General features: G+C 36.7%; 1 protein-coding gene across 3 annotated transcripts in view; it reads right to left on the bottom strand.

The window, feature by feature from the left end:
• CCDC7 (coiled-coil domain containing 7) overlaps nt 1-23,520 on the bottom strand; it is a 336,376-nt gene that overhangs the window by 128,215 nt on the left and 184,641 nt on the right. Inside the window, exon 20 of one of the 3 annotated variants that reach the window (XM_084980435.1) lies at nt 5,760-5,870. The exons of the other annotated variants lie outside the window; for them this stretch is intronic. Within the exon in view, the coding sequence (XP_084836561.1) occupies nt 5,760-5,870 (111 nt within the window). The remainder of the gene's footprint in view (nt 1-5,759; nt 5,871-23,520) is intronic. 3 annotated transcript variants of the gene reach the window in all.

Below are 23,520 nucleotides of genomic sequence, written 5' to 3'. Positions count from 1 at the left end.
TCCACCTCCCAATGTGATGGTTTTGGAGATAGGAGGGTAAGGAAGTAATTAAGGTTAAACCATATCATAAGGTGGGGCCCGGAGGGTAAGGAAGTAATTAAGGTTAAACCATATCATAAGGTGGGGCCCTGATCTGATGTGTTTATTGTCCTAATAAAAAGAGTAGAACTTTCACTTGCTTTCTCCCTCTCCATTTGCATACAAATAAGAGGTTATGTGTACGCAACAGATGATGGACACTCTTGAGCCAGGATGAGAGGTCTCAGAATAAAATCTACCTTATAAGTACCTAGATCTTAGATTTCTCACCTACAGAGCTGTTATAAATAACTTTGTTTTTTTAAGTGACCTTGTCTATGACTTTCCGTTATGGCAGCCTGAGAAGACTAAGAAAGTTCACAAAAGGGAATGAGAAGAGAACCAATACATGTCAATAAAAAAAAAAAAATCAATGAAAGACAAAGGAAGAAAGCAAAATAGGAAATGAAGAACAAAAAAAATGAAGAACAAAATAATGAACAAATGGCAATAGTAAGTCCTTACCTATCCAGCTGTATGCCAACTAATTGTATAACTTAGAAGAAACAGATAAAAAAATTATCAGAAACACACAACCTACAAAAGTAAATGGATTAAAACTCCCATTTCAAAAAACATAGATTTGTTTTAATACGTTTGGAAAATGTAAAGGAAAATTCAGGAGTTTCCATTGTGGCTCAGCAGGTTAAGAACCCAACTCTGTGAGATAGGGGTTTGATCCCTGGCCTTGCTCAGTGGGTGAAGGATCCAGTGTTGCTGCAAGCTGCAGCATAGGTCACAGACAAGGCGTGGATCCAGCATTGCCGTGGCTGTGGCATAGGCCTCAGCTGGAGCTCTGATTCAACCACTAGCCCAGGAACTTGGCAAGTGCAGCCATTAAGAGAAAGGAAAAAAAATAATTCATAGCATAGCTGAATATATAAAAAATGAGACCCACCTATGACACTATCTATAAGAGACTCACTTATGGACATAGACTGAAAGTGAAAGGATGAGAACAGATATTCCATGCAGATGGTAACCAAAAGAGAGCAGTGATGGCTATGCTAATATCAGAAAAAAGAGACTCTAGTCAAAATACTTGTCTATTACAAGTGACAAAGCAAGACATCATATAATAATAAAAACGTCAATTCTCCAAGAATATGTAACAATTATAAATATATATGCAACAGGGATGAAAACTCCTGAATATATAAGGTAAACATTAACCAAACTGAATGGAAAAATAGAGAACAAAACAAAAATTGTAGGAGACGTCCATACCTCATTTTCAATACTGGAAAGTACAACCAGAACAATCAACACAGAACTTATAGTACTTGAACAACACTATAGGTCAACTGGACATTCCATATATACGCAAAAAAAAAAAAAAAAAAACTCCACCTAATAACAGGAGAACACATTTTTCTCAAGTACACATGGAACACTGTCTAGGATAGACAACATGTTGGTCACAAAGTTAAGTCTTAAGAAAATTTAAAAGACCAAAATTATGCAAAGTAACTTTTCTTATCACAGTGAAATTAGAAATTAAAGTAGCAGGAACACTGGAAGAACCACAAATATGTGGGAAATATAAAAAAAATACATTAAAAAAAACCCATAAGGGTCAAAGTAGAAATTACAAGAGAAATTAGAATTATTCTGAGGCATAAAATATGTTTAATGTTAGTCTCTAGTTTTCCTGAGATATTTACACTTTAGGTAAACACATATTCATAGGCCAAACAATTAAAATATGAATGTACAGGTTTTTTCATTACAGTATTATTTGTAACTGCAAAATAGTTAAAAACACCAAAATACATAAGCATAGGTGATTGGCTGATACTACTCAAGTCGGGCTTCACACTGTGGAAACATATACACAAATAAAACGGAGGAAGGGAGAAACAAACCCAAAGGAATTAACTGGAATTGAAGGTGTTTGTAAGAACTCATAATTTCTAAATATGTCTATGTATGTATATATGCTCACTTTTATGTGCATGCAGGTATGAGTATGTGTGTGTGCACACTTATATTCCAACTCCAAGTCAATCCCCTGCGTATGATCTTTGAGCCCCATAAGCAATTACAAAACTAGCTGGCAGTCCTTACAGAAGAAAGCTTCCAACCTCATACAGACTTGATGCAGAGCCAGCGCACTGAAGACATTAGAAGTAGTTAGTCAGGCTGACCCTTAACTTCTACTTCCGGCTGACCATGATCTTACACGTATCTTCATTCTGGCCCAGGCATCTCCACTCAGAGGCCTATTTGAGACTCTATTGTTCGATGCCTTTACCTAGACGACCTGTTTAGGTAGACCTGAGAGACACTGTTCTCAGCCTGACTAAGTGTAAAGTACTTATCCACTGCAACTCTGCCTCTTCATCCTTCCCCTGGGCTCAGTGTCCTTAAACAGTGGGAGTCTTTTGTGTGGGGCAGTGAAATGTTGATTCCACTCTCTTCTGCCTACAATGGAACGCATGACCTCTGCCCAGTGCTATTCTGTGGGATAAATGGAAGACTGGCAAAGCTTCAGTCCTTTTCTGTTTAGATTCTTGCTTATACCATCAGAGTAAGTAAATAAATGCTAGTTTTACTTTGTTAAGTTTGTTATCTTAATTGGTCATCTTGACAACTTGCAGTTTTCTTTCTCTGAGAAATTGGCACAGTGAGCAAAGTGATCAATGAAACATAATGCTTTTCTGAAAAAGTAAAATCTCTGTAGATCCTACCAAGAACTTTTAGGATGTATCAGAGAAGATGTGGCTCCCTCTTGAACTGTGCAAGTGGATCACTGTAAGAGTGGGAGGATCCAATGGAACACTTAAAACAGCCATGCCAATGGGTCTCAGAAAACGCTGGTGGAGGTCACAGAGAACTCTTTGAAAGTTACCATGAACTGTTAAATAAGATTTTCAGTTTGAGGGGAACACTCGTCCTTCACTTTAACCTCCAGATTCTGGTCGAGGTGCCCTGATAAGAAGATCTCTTAAATTAGAGATCTAACAGAAGGACTCTAAGAAAGCTACTGAAGCAACTCCTTAGTCAGTCATTATGGTTCTCTAGAGACACACCTAAAAGTCATCAGAGACTGTGCAAGCTGAGTCACACTCTATGACTACTGTTAGTTCTAAGTCCTGACACCGCGCCTTATGCCTTTAATGAAAAAGAATATAAAGGCCTTTAGAATCACTTTGGTGATTCTAAGTCTGAAGTGATTCTAAGAACCTTGGTGACTCTAAGTCTGAAGAGACATTAGAGACTTGAGTCTTATCAGACTCAGATTTCTATGTTTGCTTTTGTGGATCCTATTGGTAATCAAGCTCAATCAAATTTCCTCATAAGCTATGTAAGTCAGGTATGAGAGATTTTTTAAAATATCTTTAATTTATTGGTTTACAAATGTTGTATTGATTTCAGATATACAGTGAAGTGAATCAGTTATATATATATCTGTTCTTTTTTCCCATAGAGGCTATTACAGAATATTTTAATTGGCAAAGTTGCTGACATGCAAAAATTGGCTGCTGCCCAGAAAGAAAAAGTGATGTAAAAATGGTAATAATGCTCCCTCTACTGGATGATGTGGGTAATGACCATACCTAAAATCTGGGCCAGACTGCCATACAATGGGGTCTCAATAGAGTAAATTAATGCCCTTAACCAAGGTACTCATTGTTAGATTATGGGCTATGAGGACTCAACATGAAGGCCCACTAGAGTCTACTCTTTTGTGGCTTTTATGAATAATCCAAGTGCTATTCTCTCTACCAGTGAATCTTGAGATGGATCAGAGAACCCCACAAATAATTACCCTGATTTCAGCTTTTAAAAATAAAAATGATGAGGTTATACCAAAGCACCTATGTCATCAGTGAAGATATGAGAGCCTACTCCAAGGACAAAGTTCAAAGCGCAGGCTGGGGAGAGAATTACATTTCTCATGCCTTTTGGATAGTGGTACACTGGCCTGGCACCAGGATGAGGGAAAAACAAATAATGCTGTTTGGTTTGGGGACACCACCAACAGAAACCTTTTCCAGGCCAGACTATAGTACATTCTATTGTTATTACATCTAATACTGCTTGTATTGTTGGAACAGATGCATTACTTATGTGACCTACCACTCACACTCACTCCTAAGTTCTGACGGGACTTGCTGCAGTTAGGATATTTTAAAGGGGCTTGTGGAAGATCTTGAACCAATCAACTATCAGAATCTAGTGCCTATATATACCAAAGACAATACTGACTTCCTGGGTGTAAAGAAATAACTACCCTTGTTGCTGAGTTTAAAGAAGTCAATAAGTTCCATAGACTCTTTTCCATTCAATAGCCCCATCTGGCCTGTGCACAAAACCTTGAGGGCCTGTAGACTAAACTGATAAAGTTTGCACTAAACTGATAAAGTTTGCACAAAGTGTTAGTACCTGGGCACTGGCACTGTGACTGTTATAGAAGCTACTGCCCAAGGTGAAGGAACTTGGTATATATATAGCAGCCAACAATTTGACTCTCCTTCTAACATCCCTTTTCATGCAAATGACCAGGATCAGTTTACCCATCATGTAGAATTAATTGAAGTATTTCACTAATGGTCTTCCACAGGGCTCCCTAAATTCCCCAACTGCTGTCTTCAATGGGGATGGCATGACTGAGAAAAAGTCCCACTTGCAGAGGAAATGCTAGCTTTCCACTATATTGATGACGTCCTCTGGTGTGTCCAGACAAAGGTACCATCCCACAAAGACTGCACATCCTATTGATCCATACGGGGCAACACGGCCTGGCCGTTAATATAGACAAGGATCTAGTATGCAAGTGTAATTCCAAGGTGTGATCTGTAGCAGACAGAACATTTTATTCCAGAGGAGATATTTGCAAATCTTTTGGCCTTCTCTTCCCCTAATTATAAGAAGAGTCTGAACATTGATGGGACTCTTGGACTAAGACATTTACATTCCGCTCATGGGGATTTGATGGCACATATCTATGGGGTTAGCCTAGAGTCACCTTTGAGTGAAGACCCAACAAGATGCTCTGGAGGACTTGCAACAGGCCATCCAAGCTGCCTGCCCTTGGACCCCTCTGATTCCCGTTTGGTTTGTGAGTTACTGACCTCTTTTCACTTATTGACACCTACAGCAAAAAGACACTGACATAGGTCAGAGTTATCCATTGGTCTTTTGGAATGCTGATTTCCCAGGGTTGGCTGAAAGGCACATAGCCTTAGTGAGACAACTATTGAAATGTTATTGCCCTTAATGGATACTAAACATAAAATAGTCTTATGATAAGAAATTCCAACCAAAGTGTATCAATAATTTCACTGTTGTTGTCTAGTTAGAGTATTCACAGTTTAAACAGACATGTAAAATTTTAATAAAATATATATTCAGGAAGCAAAGAAAAAAGATATTCTGATTAATTTAATTTAAAATTCTATGGACATTCCCATCGTGGCTCAGCAGGTTAAGAATCCAACTAGTACCCATGACGATGCAGGTTTGATCCCTGGCCTCGCTCAGTAGGTTAAGGATCCAGTGTTGCTGTAAGCTGTGGTGTAGGTCACAGATGCAGCTTGGATCCCATGTTGCTGTGGCTGTGGTGTAGTCTGGCAGCTGTAGCTCTGATTCAACCCCTAGCCTGGGAACTAACTTCCATATGCCATGGGTGCAGCCCTAAAAAGAAAAAAAAAAAATACTATGATTATTATATTTACCAGATGGTCTTCCCCTTTTGAGAGTTCTTTGTTTCTCTACTTGCACTTGGGTTTCTGACACTGAGTCCTGATGGTTAAGCAAAAGATTTTCATCTGATACATCATCATAACCTACATAAAAGAAATGCATTTAGTCCACTAAAAAGAGAAAAAAGTATGAAATAAGTTAACTTCAACTTTATAAAAGTGTATAGCAGAATTTACTTACATTTTGATAGTTAAAAATAGGAATACCCATCATGGCTCAGTGGTAACGAACCCAACTAGTATCTATAAGGACGCGGGTTCAGTCCCTGGCCTTGCTCAGTGGGTTAGGGATCCAGCGTTGCCTTGAGGTCGCAGACACAGCTTGGCAGATACTGCTTGGATCCAGTGGCATACTGATTTGACCCCTAGCCAGGGAACTTCCATATGCCATGAGTGCGGCCCTAAAAATAAATAAATAAATAAATAAATAACCACTTTGTAAGTAAATTATAATAAAGTATTTTTTTAATTTGAAAAAATAAAGAATAGAAATTGAAAGACTATATAAATCAACTATCTAATCCTAATAAATTTTTTTAAAATTACCATAAATTACCATGCTAAATATGACATGAAAATTGTGAGAAAAGTTTAATGACTGTTTTGAATATATTTTGATTAGTCTCTAGTGTTCTTGGGTTGTTTAGGGATTGTATATTTTAGGTCAGTATACAATCATAGACCAAACAAGGAAAATACTTACGTATCAGGTTACTCATTTACAGCATCATTTATAACTGCATAATATTCAAAACCACCTAAGTATTCATAGATTATTATTTGAATAACCTAAGACATTACTATAAACTATGTTATAAATAATAGTATATAATGTGACACAGAGAGCTGTGTGTCCAGCTGTAAGATGATTGAAAAAGTTTTCCAGAAACTGATATGAAGGCATTTCTAAAAGAGAATGTTAAGTGAACACCAATTAAAGTGAAAGAGTACCTTTGAGGTAAGAAAGAATGAGAAGGGGAAAATCCAAGAAAAATATAGAGACACTTACATTTACAAAATGAAATACAGAAATAATAAACCAGAAAACAGCATAGATGGTTACTTACAACAGGAGTTGACTGGGGAATGAAGGGAAGGGGATTTAGAAAAGACGGTATTTCCCTCCCTTACTCCCTCTCTCTCTCAAAAGTAGGTTAAGAGTCCATATATTCCAAAAAAATTGTATCAACAAGGATATGACGAGGGCACTAAACATGAAAGCAACTTAAGAAATGAACCAACTGAACTAAAAGAAAAGCACCAATCCAAGGAACTCATGAACACAGTAGTACATGCTCAGCCTTGGGTAAGAGAAATAAAATCATGAAATCTTTTACCCAGTTTGTTTTTCTAGTGATATGAGCTAATCAGTTCTAGAACAATATTAGAGTCTTATAGGATTGAACAAAAGAGTAAACAGTGGATATTGTATAAAGTCAGGATTTATACTATGAAACAAAGGACAAGCACACAGGAAGCAGAGGAAGGCAAGAACAAGCTCTGATGAGATGGACTGGAACTGAATCAGAACTCATAATTTCTAAATATGTTCATGTGTATTACATGCACATATGTACATGCATGTAGAAATATGTATATGTAGGTATATGTATGTATGAATATGTATATGCATGTTTGTATATATACACATATTTGTGTGTATTTACTAGTCTGGCTGCTCAGTGTACCTAAATACACCCTCGTATAAATAAGCACAATTAGTTTTCCAATTTTGGTCTCTAATAACATTTCCCATCAAAAAAAAAAAAAATCAAAGCTCCTGGGAAAAACAGCTGCTTCCAGCTATAAGACAGAAAATGTACAAGATAGCATGGGACTTCTTGTCATACTAAGTAGGGAATTTCTCAATGACTACTAGTCCTAAGGGTCATGTTATAAGCACATAGTGATTATCTTGAATAAATTCCTACTTTCCAATGCTAGGATAATTTTAGAACTAAAAAAAGAAGAGGAGTATGAGCTATAAGACCATTGGGAAAATGAGAATCCATGACTTCATATTAATAATGAGTGAAGAAAGAAATAAATGTGGGTGAAGGTAAGGCCTTTGCTTTTAATAGAATGCCAGGTACCAACTGGATAAATGTAGAAGTGGTACTAGAGTTGGAAAATCATCATTCTGGAAGCATCAAAGTAGAGACTAGTTCAGGAAAGAATTATGAATACGTTCTAAATCTAGAACATTTGATAGGGAATAGGATATTTGCATGATCTTAAACTGCCTTTGATAGATCATTAGTAGCTAAGGAAAAAATAAGATAAATCAGAGCACACTCTGACCAGGTGATCATTATTAAAATCACATTAATGATATAACTAAAGTCATTAATGACAGATGTATACAATCTGGATGTATCTTAAGAACATCAGACTAATCCAAAATGAGGAACCTTTCTTTACACAGACAATACAGTTCAAAAATGTCAATGTCATAAATGACACAGAGAAGCAAAGGAAACATTCCAGATTGAAGAAGGCTAGAAACATTAACAACTACAGGCAGGTGACACTAGACTAGATTCAGTATTATAAGAAAAAAATGTTATAAAGGATAATATTGGGTTAAATTGTTATAGGCTTCAAGTCACCTTCAAAGAGATTAAACCCCAAAGCCTCTGGCCATGTCTCACTGTAATGCCCCTTCCCCCACCTTGACCAGCCTGAGCTGCTCACTCCCTGCTAGAGAAGGAATATTGCCCATTCCTCACCCCGCCTCTATATAACCTGTTTCCCAGGCAAATAAGATGTCCTGCCCAAGACCAATCAGAAGATCAAACTGGGTCTCCACTCAGGTCACATTATGGGGTATAAAGACTACTGCAGAGAGAGTTAGGCCCTCTTTTTTTTTTTTTTTTCCTTTTCTGGGGCTGCTCCTGTGGCATATGGAGGTTCCCAGGCTAGGGGTCTAATCGGAGCTGTAGCCACTGGCCTACGCCACAGCCACAGCAACTGGGGATATGAGCCACCTCTGCAACCTACACCACAGCTCACGGCAATGCCGGATCCTTAACCCACTGAGGAAGGCCAGGGATTGAACCCGCCTGGACCCTCTTTTTAACCTGTGTGCATGTGAGTTCTCTCTCTCTCTTGCTCTGAAAATTTACTTTTGCTTTAATAAATCTGTAAAACGTCTGCCATTCCAATGCTTTGCTATGGCGAGACGGGACCAGGGTAACTGTGACGGTATCAAAATGACAAACACTGGATTATGAAAAGTAGCTTAGAAAAAAGTATTATATTGATCTTAATTTACTGAAGTTGAAAAACTATATTATGACAATGTAGAAAATGTGCTGAAACCTAGGAAATACATGCTGAAGTATTAGGGCTATGGTGTACTCAATTTATTCTCAACTAGTTTAGAAAAAAAATATGTTATGTACACACTTGTAATATATGATATAAAAGAGGGCAAAAGATATAGACGAAAAAGCAAATGGGAAAAACTGTTAACAATAGATTAATACAGATGAAGGCTATATAATGCTTCCTTTGTACTATTTGTATTTTACTTTTCTATAAATTTGAAATTATTTCCAAACAAAACCTTTTACAAGGTTTTTTTTTCCCCCCAAAAAAGTGAGGCAAGAGAGACAAAATGAATGTCAGAGAAAGTAACAAATATTAAAAACAAGGCAAATGAGATTCAATATATGGATAATAAGAGTCTCTAAAAAAGAATACTAAAGATGTGAAGTAAAACTTGATTTTCAAGCATAAAAAGGACAGGGAAATAGCAATTAATATGTAAGAACTCAAAGAATATTGTTCTTACATTTGTCCTGAAAAATCTAGAGAATGAGTGTAACACCACTAAAACATAGAGATATCAACATAAAGACTGGTGATGAATATTAAATATACTCTTACTTGTAAAAGTAGGACTAAACGGTTAAAAAAAAGTATACTATGTAAGAGTTTTATTCTAAGTCAAAGTATATACATCAAGAATATTAAAATTTGAAGGAGGTATTAAAGAGGTAAAAAAAAGTTGTTCTAGATAATCATATGGGGTAAGAGAATTCATAGTTATCCTAGGAGTGTAGTGCATGTATTTTCGAATAAATAAAATGGAGGGAATTTTCTAATTCTGTTGTTCTCTGTATACTTGAAATCCAAGATTCTCAGTGTGAAAGGAAGGAATTATAGAATCAGTATAAACCAATTTTAAACATCTCTGTGGCCCATTACTTAACTTGAAATTATCAGTAAGAACCCATGAGGTCTTTTATCCTTACACTGTGTAGGTGTGTGTGAGCGTGTGTGAGTGTTTCTATCCTTGTCCAATGAAAAACCCTAGAAACAGTGACAAAACTAATAGCAAAAGAATGAAAAACTATTTCCTGCCAGAAGAATTGAGAATTTTCAGAGAAATGGCTGATTCCACGTGGGGGCAATATATGTACGATATGCAGTTGGAATATTTTGTCATACCAACTAGCAAGGAAGCCATCAAAGAAGACTAGGATCATGTCAAAAGGACTCAGTTACAAACTGAAGAAGGTCCTGCTGGGCAAAGATGGTACAATTTGACATTCCAAAAGGATAATAACTACAACTGACTGAAATCCATGTTTAAAAAATTCCCACTGTGGTGCAGCAGTTTAAAGATCCCATGTTGTCTCTGCACTGGTGTGGATTTGATCCCCAGCCCAGCACACTGGGCTAAAGATCTGGCAGTGCCACAGCTGCAGCACAGGTCACAGCTGTGCTCGGATTTGATCCCTTACCTGGGAACTTCCACATGCCACGGGTGTGGCCAAAAAGAAAAAAAATAAATTTGTGATGATATTTTTAAAGCAATAATTGATCACCTTCAGGAAATTCACTATAGGAGTTCCCGTTGTGGCTCAGTGGTTAGTGAATCCGACTAGCATCCATGAGGACTCGGGTTTGATCCCTGGCCTTGCTCAGTGGTTTGAGGATTCGGTGTTGCCATGAACTGTGGTGTAGGCTGCAAACGTGTCTTGGATCCTGTGTTGCCGTGGCTTTGGTGTAGTCTGGCGGCTATAGTTCTGATTGGAACCCTAGCCTGGGAACCTCCATATCTCACGGGTGTGGCCCTGAAAAGACAAACAGCAAAAAAAAAAAAAAAAAAAAAAAAAAAAAAAACCACAAAAAAAAAGAAAAGAAAATTCACTATAGTGAAAACTATAATGTAAAGAAAAAGCCAAGCATTCATCTTGTTTAAACTATATGACTGTTCCACCAAGTAAACCAATTAGAACAAGAAGTGCCTCCTGATAAAAGTACTTCAATTAATAAATTTTAAAATATGATAAAATTAAATTGTCATTTTGCAACCCCCAATAAAATAAGTAAAGATACTAAGTTTCAATGGCTGCTAATGTCACAAGAGATATAGATTTTTATGTCTCACTATAAAAGGAACCACCTATATTACGACCAAAAAAATCAAACCTCAATCTGATCAAATCCTCTAGATCTAGAAGACAGAGGAACACAAGCAAAAACTGCACCATAATTATGCAATCAGGAGAAATTCCATATGGCAAATGACCTGGGTTATACAGCTCATTAACTGGAAGGGCAATAGAGATGTAAGACAAACTCATAAGAGACTTAAAAGACATACAAATTTAAAATATGGATTACACACTATAGTGTCTACATAGACATATCTGGGCAATAAAACTATAAAGATGTACAAAATAAGTGAATTAACATAAAAATTAGAAGAGTGGCAACTGTTGTGAAGAGGGAAGTCACTATGATGAGACCGGGCATGAAGGGGATTCTGGAAAGACTGGCAAAGTTCTACTCTTAATCTGGGTAATGGTTCAAGGCTGCTTTCATTAAAAATTTCATTAAGTTTCATTCTTACTTTGTGTGGTTTTCTGTATTTGCTTTACTTTAAGTTTTAAAAAGCTAAATTAAAAAAAAGGAAGGGAAGTGCATTGGATTCCATCAGAAACTTGTGAAAATGCCCATCCAGGAACATTTTAAACTAAATTATCCAGTTGTATTGTACCTCTTAATTATCAAAATAATTCTTTAAAGCACATAATACTATTCCCTCATCTGTGTTTGAGAAAACTGAGGGACAGATAAAGTGATGAGTTTAACCATAGTCACAGGATTAATAATTGGCTGAGCTTGAATTCATACCCAAGAAGTTTAGCTCCAGAATATAACTATAGAAAATAGAGGAGGTTTTAAAATTATGACAATATTTTATATATATTTGTATCATAAGTGGTAAAAAATCTAGATGAAATAACATCCTACGAAAATAAAAATTACCAAAACAAACTTAATGAAATGTAAAAAAAACTTGAATAGACTAAGATCCTCAGCAGAAAATACCGAAAATCTACTGCTAAAAGTGCCACAAGGCTCAAGGGTTGTAGGAGACATTTCTATGAAACTATCAAGGATTACAGAATATCTATGCTATACAAATCACAGCAGTTCAGAAAAAGATTTTTCTCCATTTCATTTTACAATGCTAATAGGACCCTGATGCCAAAACTAAAGATGAACAGAACAAAAAATTGACCATATCATTAACAGTTGTATCATTACAAATTGTACAAATTGAGATAGGTCAGATCACACTGAAGTAATAAATAACTGTAAAATCCCAGTGTCTTCAACACAAAGAGCTATTTCTTGACCCTACAAAGAGCTATTTCTTGACCCAATGTTCATTAAAGTTTATCTAGAGGCTCTGTCAATATTATTATCTTGAAACTAGGGTATTATAAGTCCTACTATCTGCAACATTCCTAGCCATAGCAGCAAAGGAAAAGAGAGAATGAGGGGAAGAACACACTGGCTCCTAATACTTCTACATATGACTCATAAATGCTTTATTGACCTAAGAAAATCACGAGGCCACATCTAGGTTAAGAGGACAGGAGGGTGACATCAAGAAGATGGCAGAACAGGAAGCCCTAGACCCTCCTCCTCATGAAGCCACCAATTCAACAACAATACAAGGACCAATTCCCTTTGTGAGAAATGCAGAGACTGGGCGAGAGGTTCCTTCACAATGGGTGAAGATGAAATAGCGACACTGAATCCAGAAGGTAAATTTGTGACACACTCTAGCAATAATTCCTCATTTCATCACTGGACCACTAATCAGGGGAAACTGTCAGCTCCCAGCTTGCCCCTGAGAAGGAAGGGAAAAGACTGAACCATATGTCACAAGTTCCGACTTGGGGGGGCTGTCTGTGGGACTGTTTTATGTCTGGCTTAAATCTTAACACTGACAGGAAAGGGCCCAAGGTTGGGAGCTGCTGAGAAGAAAGGTGATATGAGCTAGTACACATTCGATGGTCACAGCTCCTCTCCCCAGCTCTCCCCAGCTCAGTGAAAAACAAGTAGACAACCACCCTGCAAATCCCAGCTTCTTTCTGAAAGAGAAAAGAACTGGAACATTCATTTACACTTCAGCTTTTCATAGGAATGCCTGAGGCACAAGTTTCTGTATTGCCTGTCTTGATGTACTGATGGGACCCAGGATATTCTAGTTGTCTAGGGACCACTGAGAACAAAGATGATGGCTTAGACTAGTATACACTCAAAGTCAAAACTCCTCTCTTAAACTCAGCACAGCACAACCGGGATAAGAGCCCCCAGACTCTCCCTAGTGAAGGAAGGAGAAGACTGGAAGGTATGTCCAATGTTAAGAATTTTCAAAGAACCAAGGGAGTGGTATCTGTCTTGAATCTATCAGAGCACTGATAGCCCTCCAAGTTACACTACATGCTTGGGGACTGCTAAAAACAAAAAGAACAAACAAACAAGAGTTGGGTGATATGCTGCTCCAAAGGACTTGCAGAAGAGCACACAAATATGGGAGAGGTAAAGAGATCATGGACTTCTTTTAAAAAAGGGCAATCCTTTGGAGTTTACGTTGTGATGCAGTGGGAACGAATCCAACTAGGAACCTTGTGAGTTCGATCCCTGGCCTTACTCAGTGGGTTAGGGATCCTGGCATTGCCATGAGCTGTGGTATAGGTCATGGACGTGGCTAGGATCTGGCGTTGCTGTGGCTCTGGCATAGGCCAGCGGCTACAGCTCCAATTAGACCCCTAGCCTGGGAACTTCCATATGCCACAGGAGTGGCCCTAAAAAAGGCAAAAAGACCAAAAAAAATAAAAAAAAAAAGAAATAATGGCTTAAAACGCTCCAAATCTGGGGAATAAATTGACATATTATTTATTTATTTATTTATTTATTTGTCTTTTTGCTATTTCTTGGGCCGCTCCCACGGCATATGGAGGTTCCCAGGCTAGGGGTCTAATCGGAGCTGTAGTCTCCGGCCTACGCCAGAGCCACAGCAACACGGGATCCGAGCCGCATCTGCAACCCACACCACAGCTCACGGCAATGCCAGATTGTTAACCCACTGCGCAAGGGCAGGGACTGAACCCACAACCTCATGGTTCCTAGTCGGATTCGTTAACCACTGCGCCACTACGGGAACTCCTGACATATTATTGAAGAAGCCTAAAATGTCTCCAAAAAGGAAAAACCTAACGAAGTTCACACTGAAACACACTATGATCAAAGTATCCAAAGTTTAAAACAAAGAAAAAACTTTGAAAGCAATAAGAGAAAAGTGACTTCTCACATACAAGGATATTGTGAGAATACTACAATACTTATATCAGATAATTCAGCCCAAAAGGAGTGGGATGATGTATTCAAAATGCTGAGAGAAAGCAAAATCAAACTTCTGCCAGCTAAGAATACTATATCCAGCAAAACAATTCTTCAAAACCAAAGTAAAAAAGAAGACTTTCCCAGATAAATGAAAGCTGGGAGCTTATTACCACTAGATCTGCCCTACAAGGAATATCAAAAAGAGTCATTAAAAATAAAATGAATGAGAGTTCCCGTCGTGGCACAGTGGTTAACGAATCCGACTAGGAACCATGAGGTTGCAGGTTCGGTCCCTGCCCTTGCTCAGTGGGTTAACGATCCGGCGTTGCCGTGAGCTGGGGTGTAGGTTGCAGACGCGGCTCGGATCCCGCGTTGCTGTGGCTCTGGCGTAGGCCGGTGGCTACAGCTCTGATTCAACCCCTAGCCTGGGAACCTCCATATGCCGTGGGAGCGGCCCAAGAACCAAGAAATAGCAACAACAACAACAACAACAAAAAAGACAAAAGACAAAAAAATAAATAAATAAATAAAATAAAATAAAATGAATGGAAGCTCATCAGAAACACAAAGCATACAAAATGTAATCTATAAAAATATGTTAATAAATAAAAAATATAAAAAGATATAATTTGTGACAACATGAACATAAAAAGGAGGGGAGTAAATAGCAGTTACTGTGTGAAAGTTAACTTCTTGTCAGTATAAAATAGAGTTGCTATAACCATAGAACATTTTATACAAGTCCTACAGCAACCACAAAGAAAATACCTATACTAGATACATTAGAGAAAATAATAATCAAAATGAAAATTTTAAAAATCAATGAAACACAAAGGAAAGCACAAGAGAGGAAAAGAGATAAAAAGCAAAAAAGAAACAAAATTAACAAAATGATCATAGTAAATCTTTCCCTATCAACATGACTTTAAATATCTACTCAATCAAAAGATACTGATTTTTAAAACTCTGAATCAATTTTAAAAAACTATCTACAAGAAACTAACTTTATGTTTAAAGACATAAAGGTGAAAGTAAAGGAATGAAAAAGATATTCCATGCAAATGCTAACCAAATGAGAGGAAGAGTGACAAAACTTAGATAAAAAAGATTTTAAAACAAAAGTGTCAAAAAATACAAAGAAGGCTATCATATAACAGTAAAAGGGCTAATTCATCAAGAAGATATAATAATTATAACAAGTGATAATGAAGACACAACCACTCAAAATCTATGGGATGCAGCAAAAGCAGTGCTCAGAGGGAAGTTCATAGCGATACAGGCTTTCCTCAAAAAAGAAGAAAAATCTCAAATCAACAACTTAACCCACAACCTAAATGAATTAGAAAAAGAAGAACAAACAAAACCTAAAGTCAGCAGAAGGAAGGAAACTATAAAAATGAGAGAGGAAATCAATAAAATAGAGATTCAAAAAACAATAGAAGAATTCAGTAAAACCAAAAGCTGTTTCTTTGAAAAGGTAAACAAAATTGACAAGCCTCTGGCGAGACTCACCATGAAAAGGAGAGAAAAAACCTAAATAAATAAAATAAGAAATGAAAAAGGAGAAGTCACAATGGATACTACAGAAATACAGAAAAACATGAGGAAATAGTATGAATAATTGTATGCCAACAAATCCAACAACCTAGAAGAAATAGACAACTTCCTAGAGACGTACAGCCTGCCAAAACTGGATCAAGAAGAAATAGATCAACTGAACAGACTGATCACTAGAAATGAAATTGAATATGTCATAAAAACACTCCCTACAAATAAAAGTCCAGGAACAGATGGCTTCACAGACAAATTCTACCAAACATACAAAGAGGAACTTATAATACCCATTCTCCTTAAACTTTCTCAAAAGGTTGAAGAAGAAGGAACACTCCCAAAGACATTCTATGATGCCACCATCACCCTAATTCCAAAACCAGACAAAGATACCACCAAAAAAGAAAACTATAGGCCAATATCTTTGATGAATATAGACATAAACATTCTCAACAAAATTTTAGCCATCCGAATCCAAAAACATATAAAAAAGATCATACACCACGACCAGGTGGGATGCATTCCAGGTGCACAAGGATGGGTTGACGTGGAAATCAATCAACGTCATATACCACAATAACAAAAGAAAAGTCAAAAACCACATGATCATCTCAACAGATGCAGAAAAAGTATTTGACAAAGTCCAACATCCATTCATGATCAAAACTCTTGCCAAAGTGGGTATAGAGGGAACATACCTTAACATAACCAAAGCCATTTATGACAAACTGACAGCAAATATAATACTCAATGGAAAAAGCTGAAAGCCTTCCCACTAAAATCTGGAACAAGACAAGGATGTCCACTCTCACCACTGTTATTCAACATAGTACTGGAAGTCCTAGCCACAGCAATCAGACAAACAAAAGAAATAAAAGGCATCTAAACAGGAAGAGAAGAGGTAAAACTGTCACTGAATGCAGATGACATGATACTACATATAGAAAACCCTAAGGACTCAACCCCAAAACTAGCCAAATTGATCAACAAATCCAGCAAAGTAGCAGGATATAAAATTAACATTCAGAAATCAGTCACATTGCTATATACTAACAATGAAATATTAGAAAAGGAATACAAAAATATAATCTCTTTTAAAATTGCACCCCACAAAATCAAATATCTGGGAATACACCTGCCCAAGGAGGTGAAAAGACTTCTATGGTGGAAAATATAAAACATTAATCAAGGAAATTAAAGAAGATATAAAGAAATGGAAAGATACTCCATGCGCCGGGGTTGGAAAAATGGGCATACTACCCAAAGCAATCTACAGATTCAATGCAATCCCTATCAAATTAACCATGACATTGTTCACAGATCTAGAACAAACAATCCAAAAATTTGTATGGAACCACAAAAGACCAGGAATTGCCAAAGCAATTCTGAAGAACAAAAACCAAGCAGGAGGCATCACTCTCCCAGACTTCAGGCAATATTACAAAGCCACCGTCATCAAGACAGTGTGGGACTGGTACCAAAACAGACATATAGACCAATGGAACAGAATAGAGAACCCAGAAATAAACCCAGACACCTATGGTCAATTAATCTTTGACAAAGGAGGCAAGAATATAAAATGGGAAAAAGACAGTCTTTTCAGCAAGCATTGCTGGGAAACCTGGACAGCCGCATGCAAATCAATGAAACTGGAACATACCCTCACACCATGCATGAAAATAAACTCAAAATGGCGTAAAGACTTAAATGTAAGACAAGACACCATCAAACTCCTGGAAGAGAACAAAGGCAAAACATTCTCTGACATCAATCTTACAAATGTTTTCTCAGGTCAGCCTCCCAAAGCAACAGAAATAAAAGCAAAAAGAAACCAATGGGACCTAAGCAAACTGGCAAGCTTTTGCACAGCAAAGGAAACTAAAAAGAAAACAAAAAGACAACTTGCAGAATGGAAGAAAGTAGTTTCAAATGATGCGACTGACAAGGGCCTAATCTCTAAAATATACAAACAACTTACCCAATTCAACAGCAAAAAAGCCAACCCAATTGAAAAATGGGCAAAAGACCTGAATAGACATTTCTCCAAGGAAGATGTGCAGATGGCCAACAAGCACATGAAGAAATGCTCTACATCATTGATTATTAGAGAAATGCACATCAAAACTACCACGAGATACCCACCTCACACCAGTCAGAATGGCCATCACTAATAAGTCCACAAATAACAAGTGCTGGAGGGGGTGTGGAGAAAAGGGAACCCTCATGCACTGCTGGTGGGAATGTAAGTTGGTACAACCACCATGGAGAACCGTATGGAGGCACCTTAGAAATCTATACATAGAAGTGCCATATGACCCAGCAATCCTACTCTTGGGCATATATCTGGACAAAACCCTCCTTAAAAAGACACATGCACCTACCTGCATGTTCATTTCTGCACTATTCACAATAGCCAAGACATGGCAACAACCCGAATATCCACTGACAGATGACTGGATTAGGAAGATGTGGTCAATATACACAATGGAATACTCCTTAGCCATAAAAAGGAACAAAATAATGCCATTTGCAGCAACATGGATGGAACTAGAGACTCTCAGACTGAGTGAAGTAAGTCAGAAAGATAAATACCATATGATATCCCTTATATCTGGAATCTAATATATGGCATAAATGAACTTTTCCACAGAAAAGAAAATCATGGACTTGGAGAATAGACTCATGGTTGGCAAGGGGGAGGGGGAGAAAGTGGGATGGATTGGGAACTTGCGGTTAATAGATGCAAACTATTGCATTTGGAATGGATAAACAATGAGATCCTGCTGTGTAGCCCTGGGAACTATATCTGGTTGTTTATGATGGAGCATGATGATGTGAGTAAAAAGAATGTGTACATGTATGTGTAACGGGGTCACCATGCTGTATAGCAGAAAATTGACAGAACACTATAAACCAGCTATAATGAAAAATAAAAATAATTATATATACATATATATAATGGACGATATAATAATTATAAATATATGTGGGCCCAATATTAGAACCTCCAGACATATGTATTAAATATTGACAGATCGGATGGGAAAAAGAAAAAAGTAAATAGTAATTGTGTGAAATCGAAAGATTTCAATGCTCATTTTCAATAATGGATAGAATATCCAAACAAAAGATCAATAAGAAAACAAATGACATCATCAAAATGGCCAAATAGGAGTTTTCTACCCTTTTGTCCCAGAGAACACTGATTTTTTTTATAAGTACCCACAGATGATGGTGCGTTTGTGGAAGACTGAGAGTATAGTAGAGAAGTATCAGCACAGTGTTGGAGCAATACCAGTAACAAGAGAAATCTAAGATTTGATGCAATAAAGAGGGTAAGAAGACTAGTTTCTCTTTACTTACATGTCCCCAAAGTAGCACAGCTCAGTGCCAAGAGAAACTTTCTTGGCCCATGATTTCTCTCATGGCAGAGAAAGTGTGAGCATGTGAATTAGTGACAGGCTTACCCAGCAATGCAGAATACTCCCAAAGAGCCCAACTTCTTTTTCACCCTATCCAGAAAGATGAGATATCCTGAAAAACTAGAAGGTAGGACAGGGCTTGGAGAACAGCATCTAGGACTCTTGGAGGCATCAAAAGGATGTTAATCCTACTAACCACTCTGTAGAATCATCAGGAAGACCATCCATAAGCCACTGGGAAGGCTCACCTGTGAATACTGGTTGTAAGGAAGCCAGACTGTGAGGAAGCACCTACAATTTTAGCATTCAGCTCCAGTCTAGGAAAAACAAGCAAACAGGAGACAGCACACAGCATGGCTTTGTAGGCTAAAAGAAGGCCTACAGTCTTAAGAAGTCCCTACCCTAAAAATGTGGCAAGAAGTGTGGTGAGGCACATCCCTAGAAAAGATCTGAAAAAGCCTTGGAATTCCTAGCAGATTGGACAGAAGAACGCATTTCTCTCATTAAGCCAATCTAAAAACTGAAGGAGGTGTCTCCTTCAAACACAAAGACAGGAAAGCAAAATGTCAAGAAATATGAAAAATCAAGGAAACATACACCTCTAAAGAAACAAAATTTTTCTAGTAACTAACTCCAAAGAAATGAATAACTACACTTAGCCTGAAAAATAATGCAAAAGATTTTTTTAAGGAATCTCTGTCAGCTACAAGAAAACACAGAGAGACAATCCAATAAAATCAAGAAAACAACACATGAACGAAATGAGAAGTTTTTTAATAGAGAGAAAACATCGTAGAGAATCAAACAGAAATTCTGGCATTGAAGAATACAATGAATGAAATAAAAAATGATATAAAGAACATCAACACCAGAATGGACCAAGCTAAAGTAAAAAATCTGTGAGGAGAGGATGGATCACTTGAAATCACCCAGTAAAAGGAAAACAACAACAAAAATTCTTGAGAATAAGCTTAACTAAGGTGAAAGACTTGTACACTAAAAAATAAAAAAAAAAATTGGTGAAACAAAGAAATAAAAACACAAATAAGTGAAAACACATCTCCTTTTCATGGATCAGAAGACGATATCTTTAAAATGTCCATTCTACCGAGAGATCTACAGATCTACAGATTCAATGCAATCCCTATCAAAATTCCAATTCTATTATTTTACAGAAATAGAAAAATAGTCCTAAGATTTAAGTGGAACAATAAATATCCTAAATAGCCAAAACAATCTTGGAAAAGAACAAAATGGACACCTCACATTTCTTAATTTAAAAACACATTACAAAGCTGTGCTAATTAAAATAGTTGATACTGGCCTAACAGCAGACCAATGGAAGAAAATAGCTAAAAAAACCAACCAAACAAAAACCCCTTATACATATATAGTCAGCTAGTCAGTGACAAAGGTGCCGATAATACACAATGGGGAAAGTTTCTTTAGGAAATTATGTTGGAAAAACTGGATATTCACAGGAAAAGAGAATGAAATTAGACCTTTATCTTATACCATACAAAAAGAATCAACTTGAAATAGACTAGACACTTAAATGTAAAACTCCAAACTGTAAAACTCCTAGAAGAAAATAAAAGGTTTATGAATTGGTCTTAGAAATGATTTCTTGGATGTGACATCAAAAGTACAGGCAAAAAAAGCAAAAATCAAATGGAACTACACCAAACTAAAAGTCTCTGTACATGCATACATTCTTTTTTCTCATATGCTGTACAGTAGAAAAAATTGTATTGGGGAAATAACAATTAAAAAAATTTTAAGAAGTCTCTGTACAGCAAAGGAAATTATAAACAGAAAAGTCAATCTATGACATGGGAAAAATATTTGCAAACCAAGTATCTAATGAAGGGTTAATTCCAAGATACATATAAGAAAGGCATATAACTAAACAACAATAAAACAACCTGATTAAAAACATGGGCAAAGTATCTGAATCGATACTTTTCCAGAAAAGAGATAAAAATGGCCAAGAGGTGTTTAAGAAGCTATTTGACATCACTAATCATCAGGAAAATGCAAACAAACCACAATGAAATAGCACCTCACACATTTTTGGATGGCTTATTATTAAAAATAAAAATAACTAATGGTAGGGAGGATGTACACTGCTGGTAAGAATGTATAAAGGTATAGTCACTATGGAAAAGAGTATACAGGTACCCCAGGAAGTTTCCTGGTGTTCTAATGGTTAGGATTTAGCACTTTCAACACTGTGGCCTGGTTGCAATCCCCGATCTAGGAATGGAGATCCTGTATCAAGCTGCTGCATGCTGTAGCCCTCTCCAAATAAACGGAAGTACCTCAAAAATTAATAACTACCATATGATTCAGCAATCCTACTTTTGTGTATAATATCCAAAGGAACTAAAATCAGGATCAATGGGATATTTGTTCTCTCATGTTCACTTCAGCCTTATTCGTAATAACCAAGATGGGAAAGCAAAGTTAAAATCCATCAATGGTGAATAGATAAAGAAAATGTTGTACATACATACAATGGAGTATTATTCAGTTTTACAAAGAATATAATCCTATTATATGTGACAACATGGGTGAAACTCAAGAACACTAAGTGAAATATACCTGCCACATAAGAACAAATACTACAGGACTCCACTTCGACAAGGTATTAAAATAGTCAAACTCATAGAACCAAAGAGTAGAATGCTGGTTGCCACTGGCTGAAAGAAGTGGGGAATGGAAAGCTGCTGTTCGGTAAGTATAAAGTTTCGGGTATGCACGATTAAAAAGTTCTAGACATCTACTGTAAAACACTGTGCTTACAGTTAACAACACTGTACTATAAACTTAAGGATTTGCCTAGAGGGTTGATCTCATATTATGCTGGGTTTGTGCTTTAAACCACAATTTTTTAACAAGTCAGTTCAATTCAATTCTGAAAGTCCAGAAGGAGACACATAAGTATTATAAGAACACTTATGACTACCTCATTTATATAAATACAAAAATCTAAACTAAATATAACAAATAAAATGCAGTAAACGTATTTTGAAAATCACCTTGACCAAACAGGATTTAGTCCAGATACAAGAGTAGCTCTATACTCAATTTACTATATTAACTGGTTAAAGAGAAAAGTCATATAAAAATCTCAGTTGATCCGCAAAGATCATTTTTCTCCATTCTTAATGAGCAGGGAGATTTATGTACAGTAAATCTAAAGCAAATGTTCGACTTACTATGAAACATGAGAAGCACTCCCATTAAAGTCAGGAACAGATAACAGACGTTCCCTATCACTTCTATTACTCAACATTACACAAGAGATTCTTAACTAATGCAAAATAACAAAAAAAAAGAGAAAAAATGTAAAGAAATTATTTGTAATTGACATGACTTTCCACCTAAATTTCCAAGATAATCAACTATTAAAATTGATCGTCATTACAATGTAAAAAAAAAAAGAATGTATATGGAGGTATAGGTGGGTCACTTTGCTGTACAGCAGAAACTGACAGAACATTGTAAATCAACTATAATAAAAAATTTTAAAGATGGATAGTCATTAAAGTAACAGAATAAAGACAAATATTCAGATATCAGCAATTCAGTAGATCTGTAATATCTATTTAGAAAATAATACATTCTACTCATAATATTTTTTAAACTAGCAATAGTAATAAAATTAAGAATATCAAAGTACATTTTTTTCATTTTTTAAAGTTTTATGGAGTTATAGTTGATCTGCCATGTTGTACTCATTTCTGCTGTAGAACCAAGTGATTCAATTTTTTTTTTAGGGCCTCACTTGCAGCCTATGGAAGGTCCCAGCCTAGGCTTGAATCAGAGCTGCAGCTGCCGGCCACAGCCACAGCAATGCTGGATCTGAGTTGCGTTTGGAACCCATGCCGTAACTTGTGGCAATGTTGTATCCTTAACCCACTGAGAGAGGCCAGGTATTGAACTGGTATCCTCATGGATACTAGTTGGCTCCTTACCCTGGTGAGCCACAATGAGAACTCTATCACTTTTACACATATATGTACCCATTCTTTTTCAGATTCTTACCCCAAATAGGTTATCACAGAATATTGAGTAGACTTCCCTGTGCTCACAGCAGA

The sequence above is a fragment of the Sus scrofa genome, chromosome 10 (genome assembly GCF_054392235.1).
Source record: "Sus scrofa isolate SSC_HxYL_T2T_F1_AM1 chromosome 10, Sscrofa_HxYL_maternal_Yorkshire_Landrace_v2.0, whole genome shotgun sequence".
Taxonomy (NCBI): Eukaryota; Metazoa; Chordata; class Mammalia; order Artiodactyla; family Suidae; genus Sus; species Sus scrofa.
The sequence above is the reverse complement of the archived record's forward strand: the minus strand, read 5'-3'. Positions and strand labels throughout refer to the sequence as shown.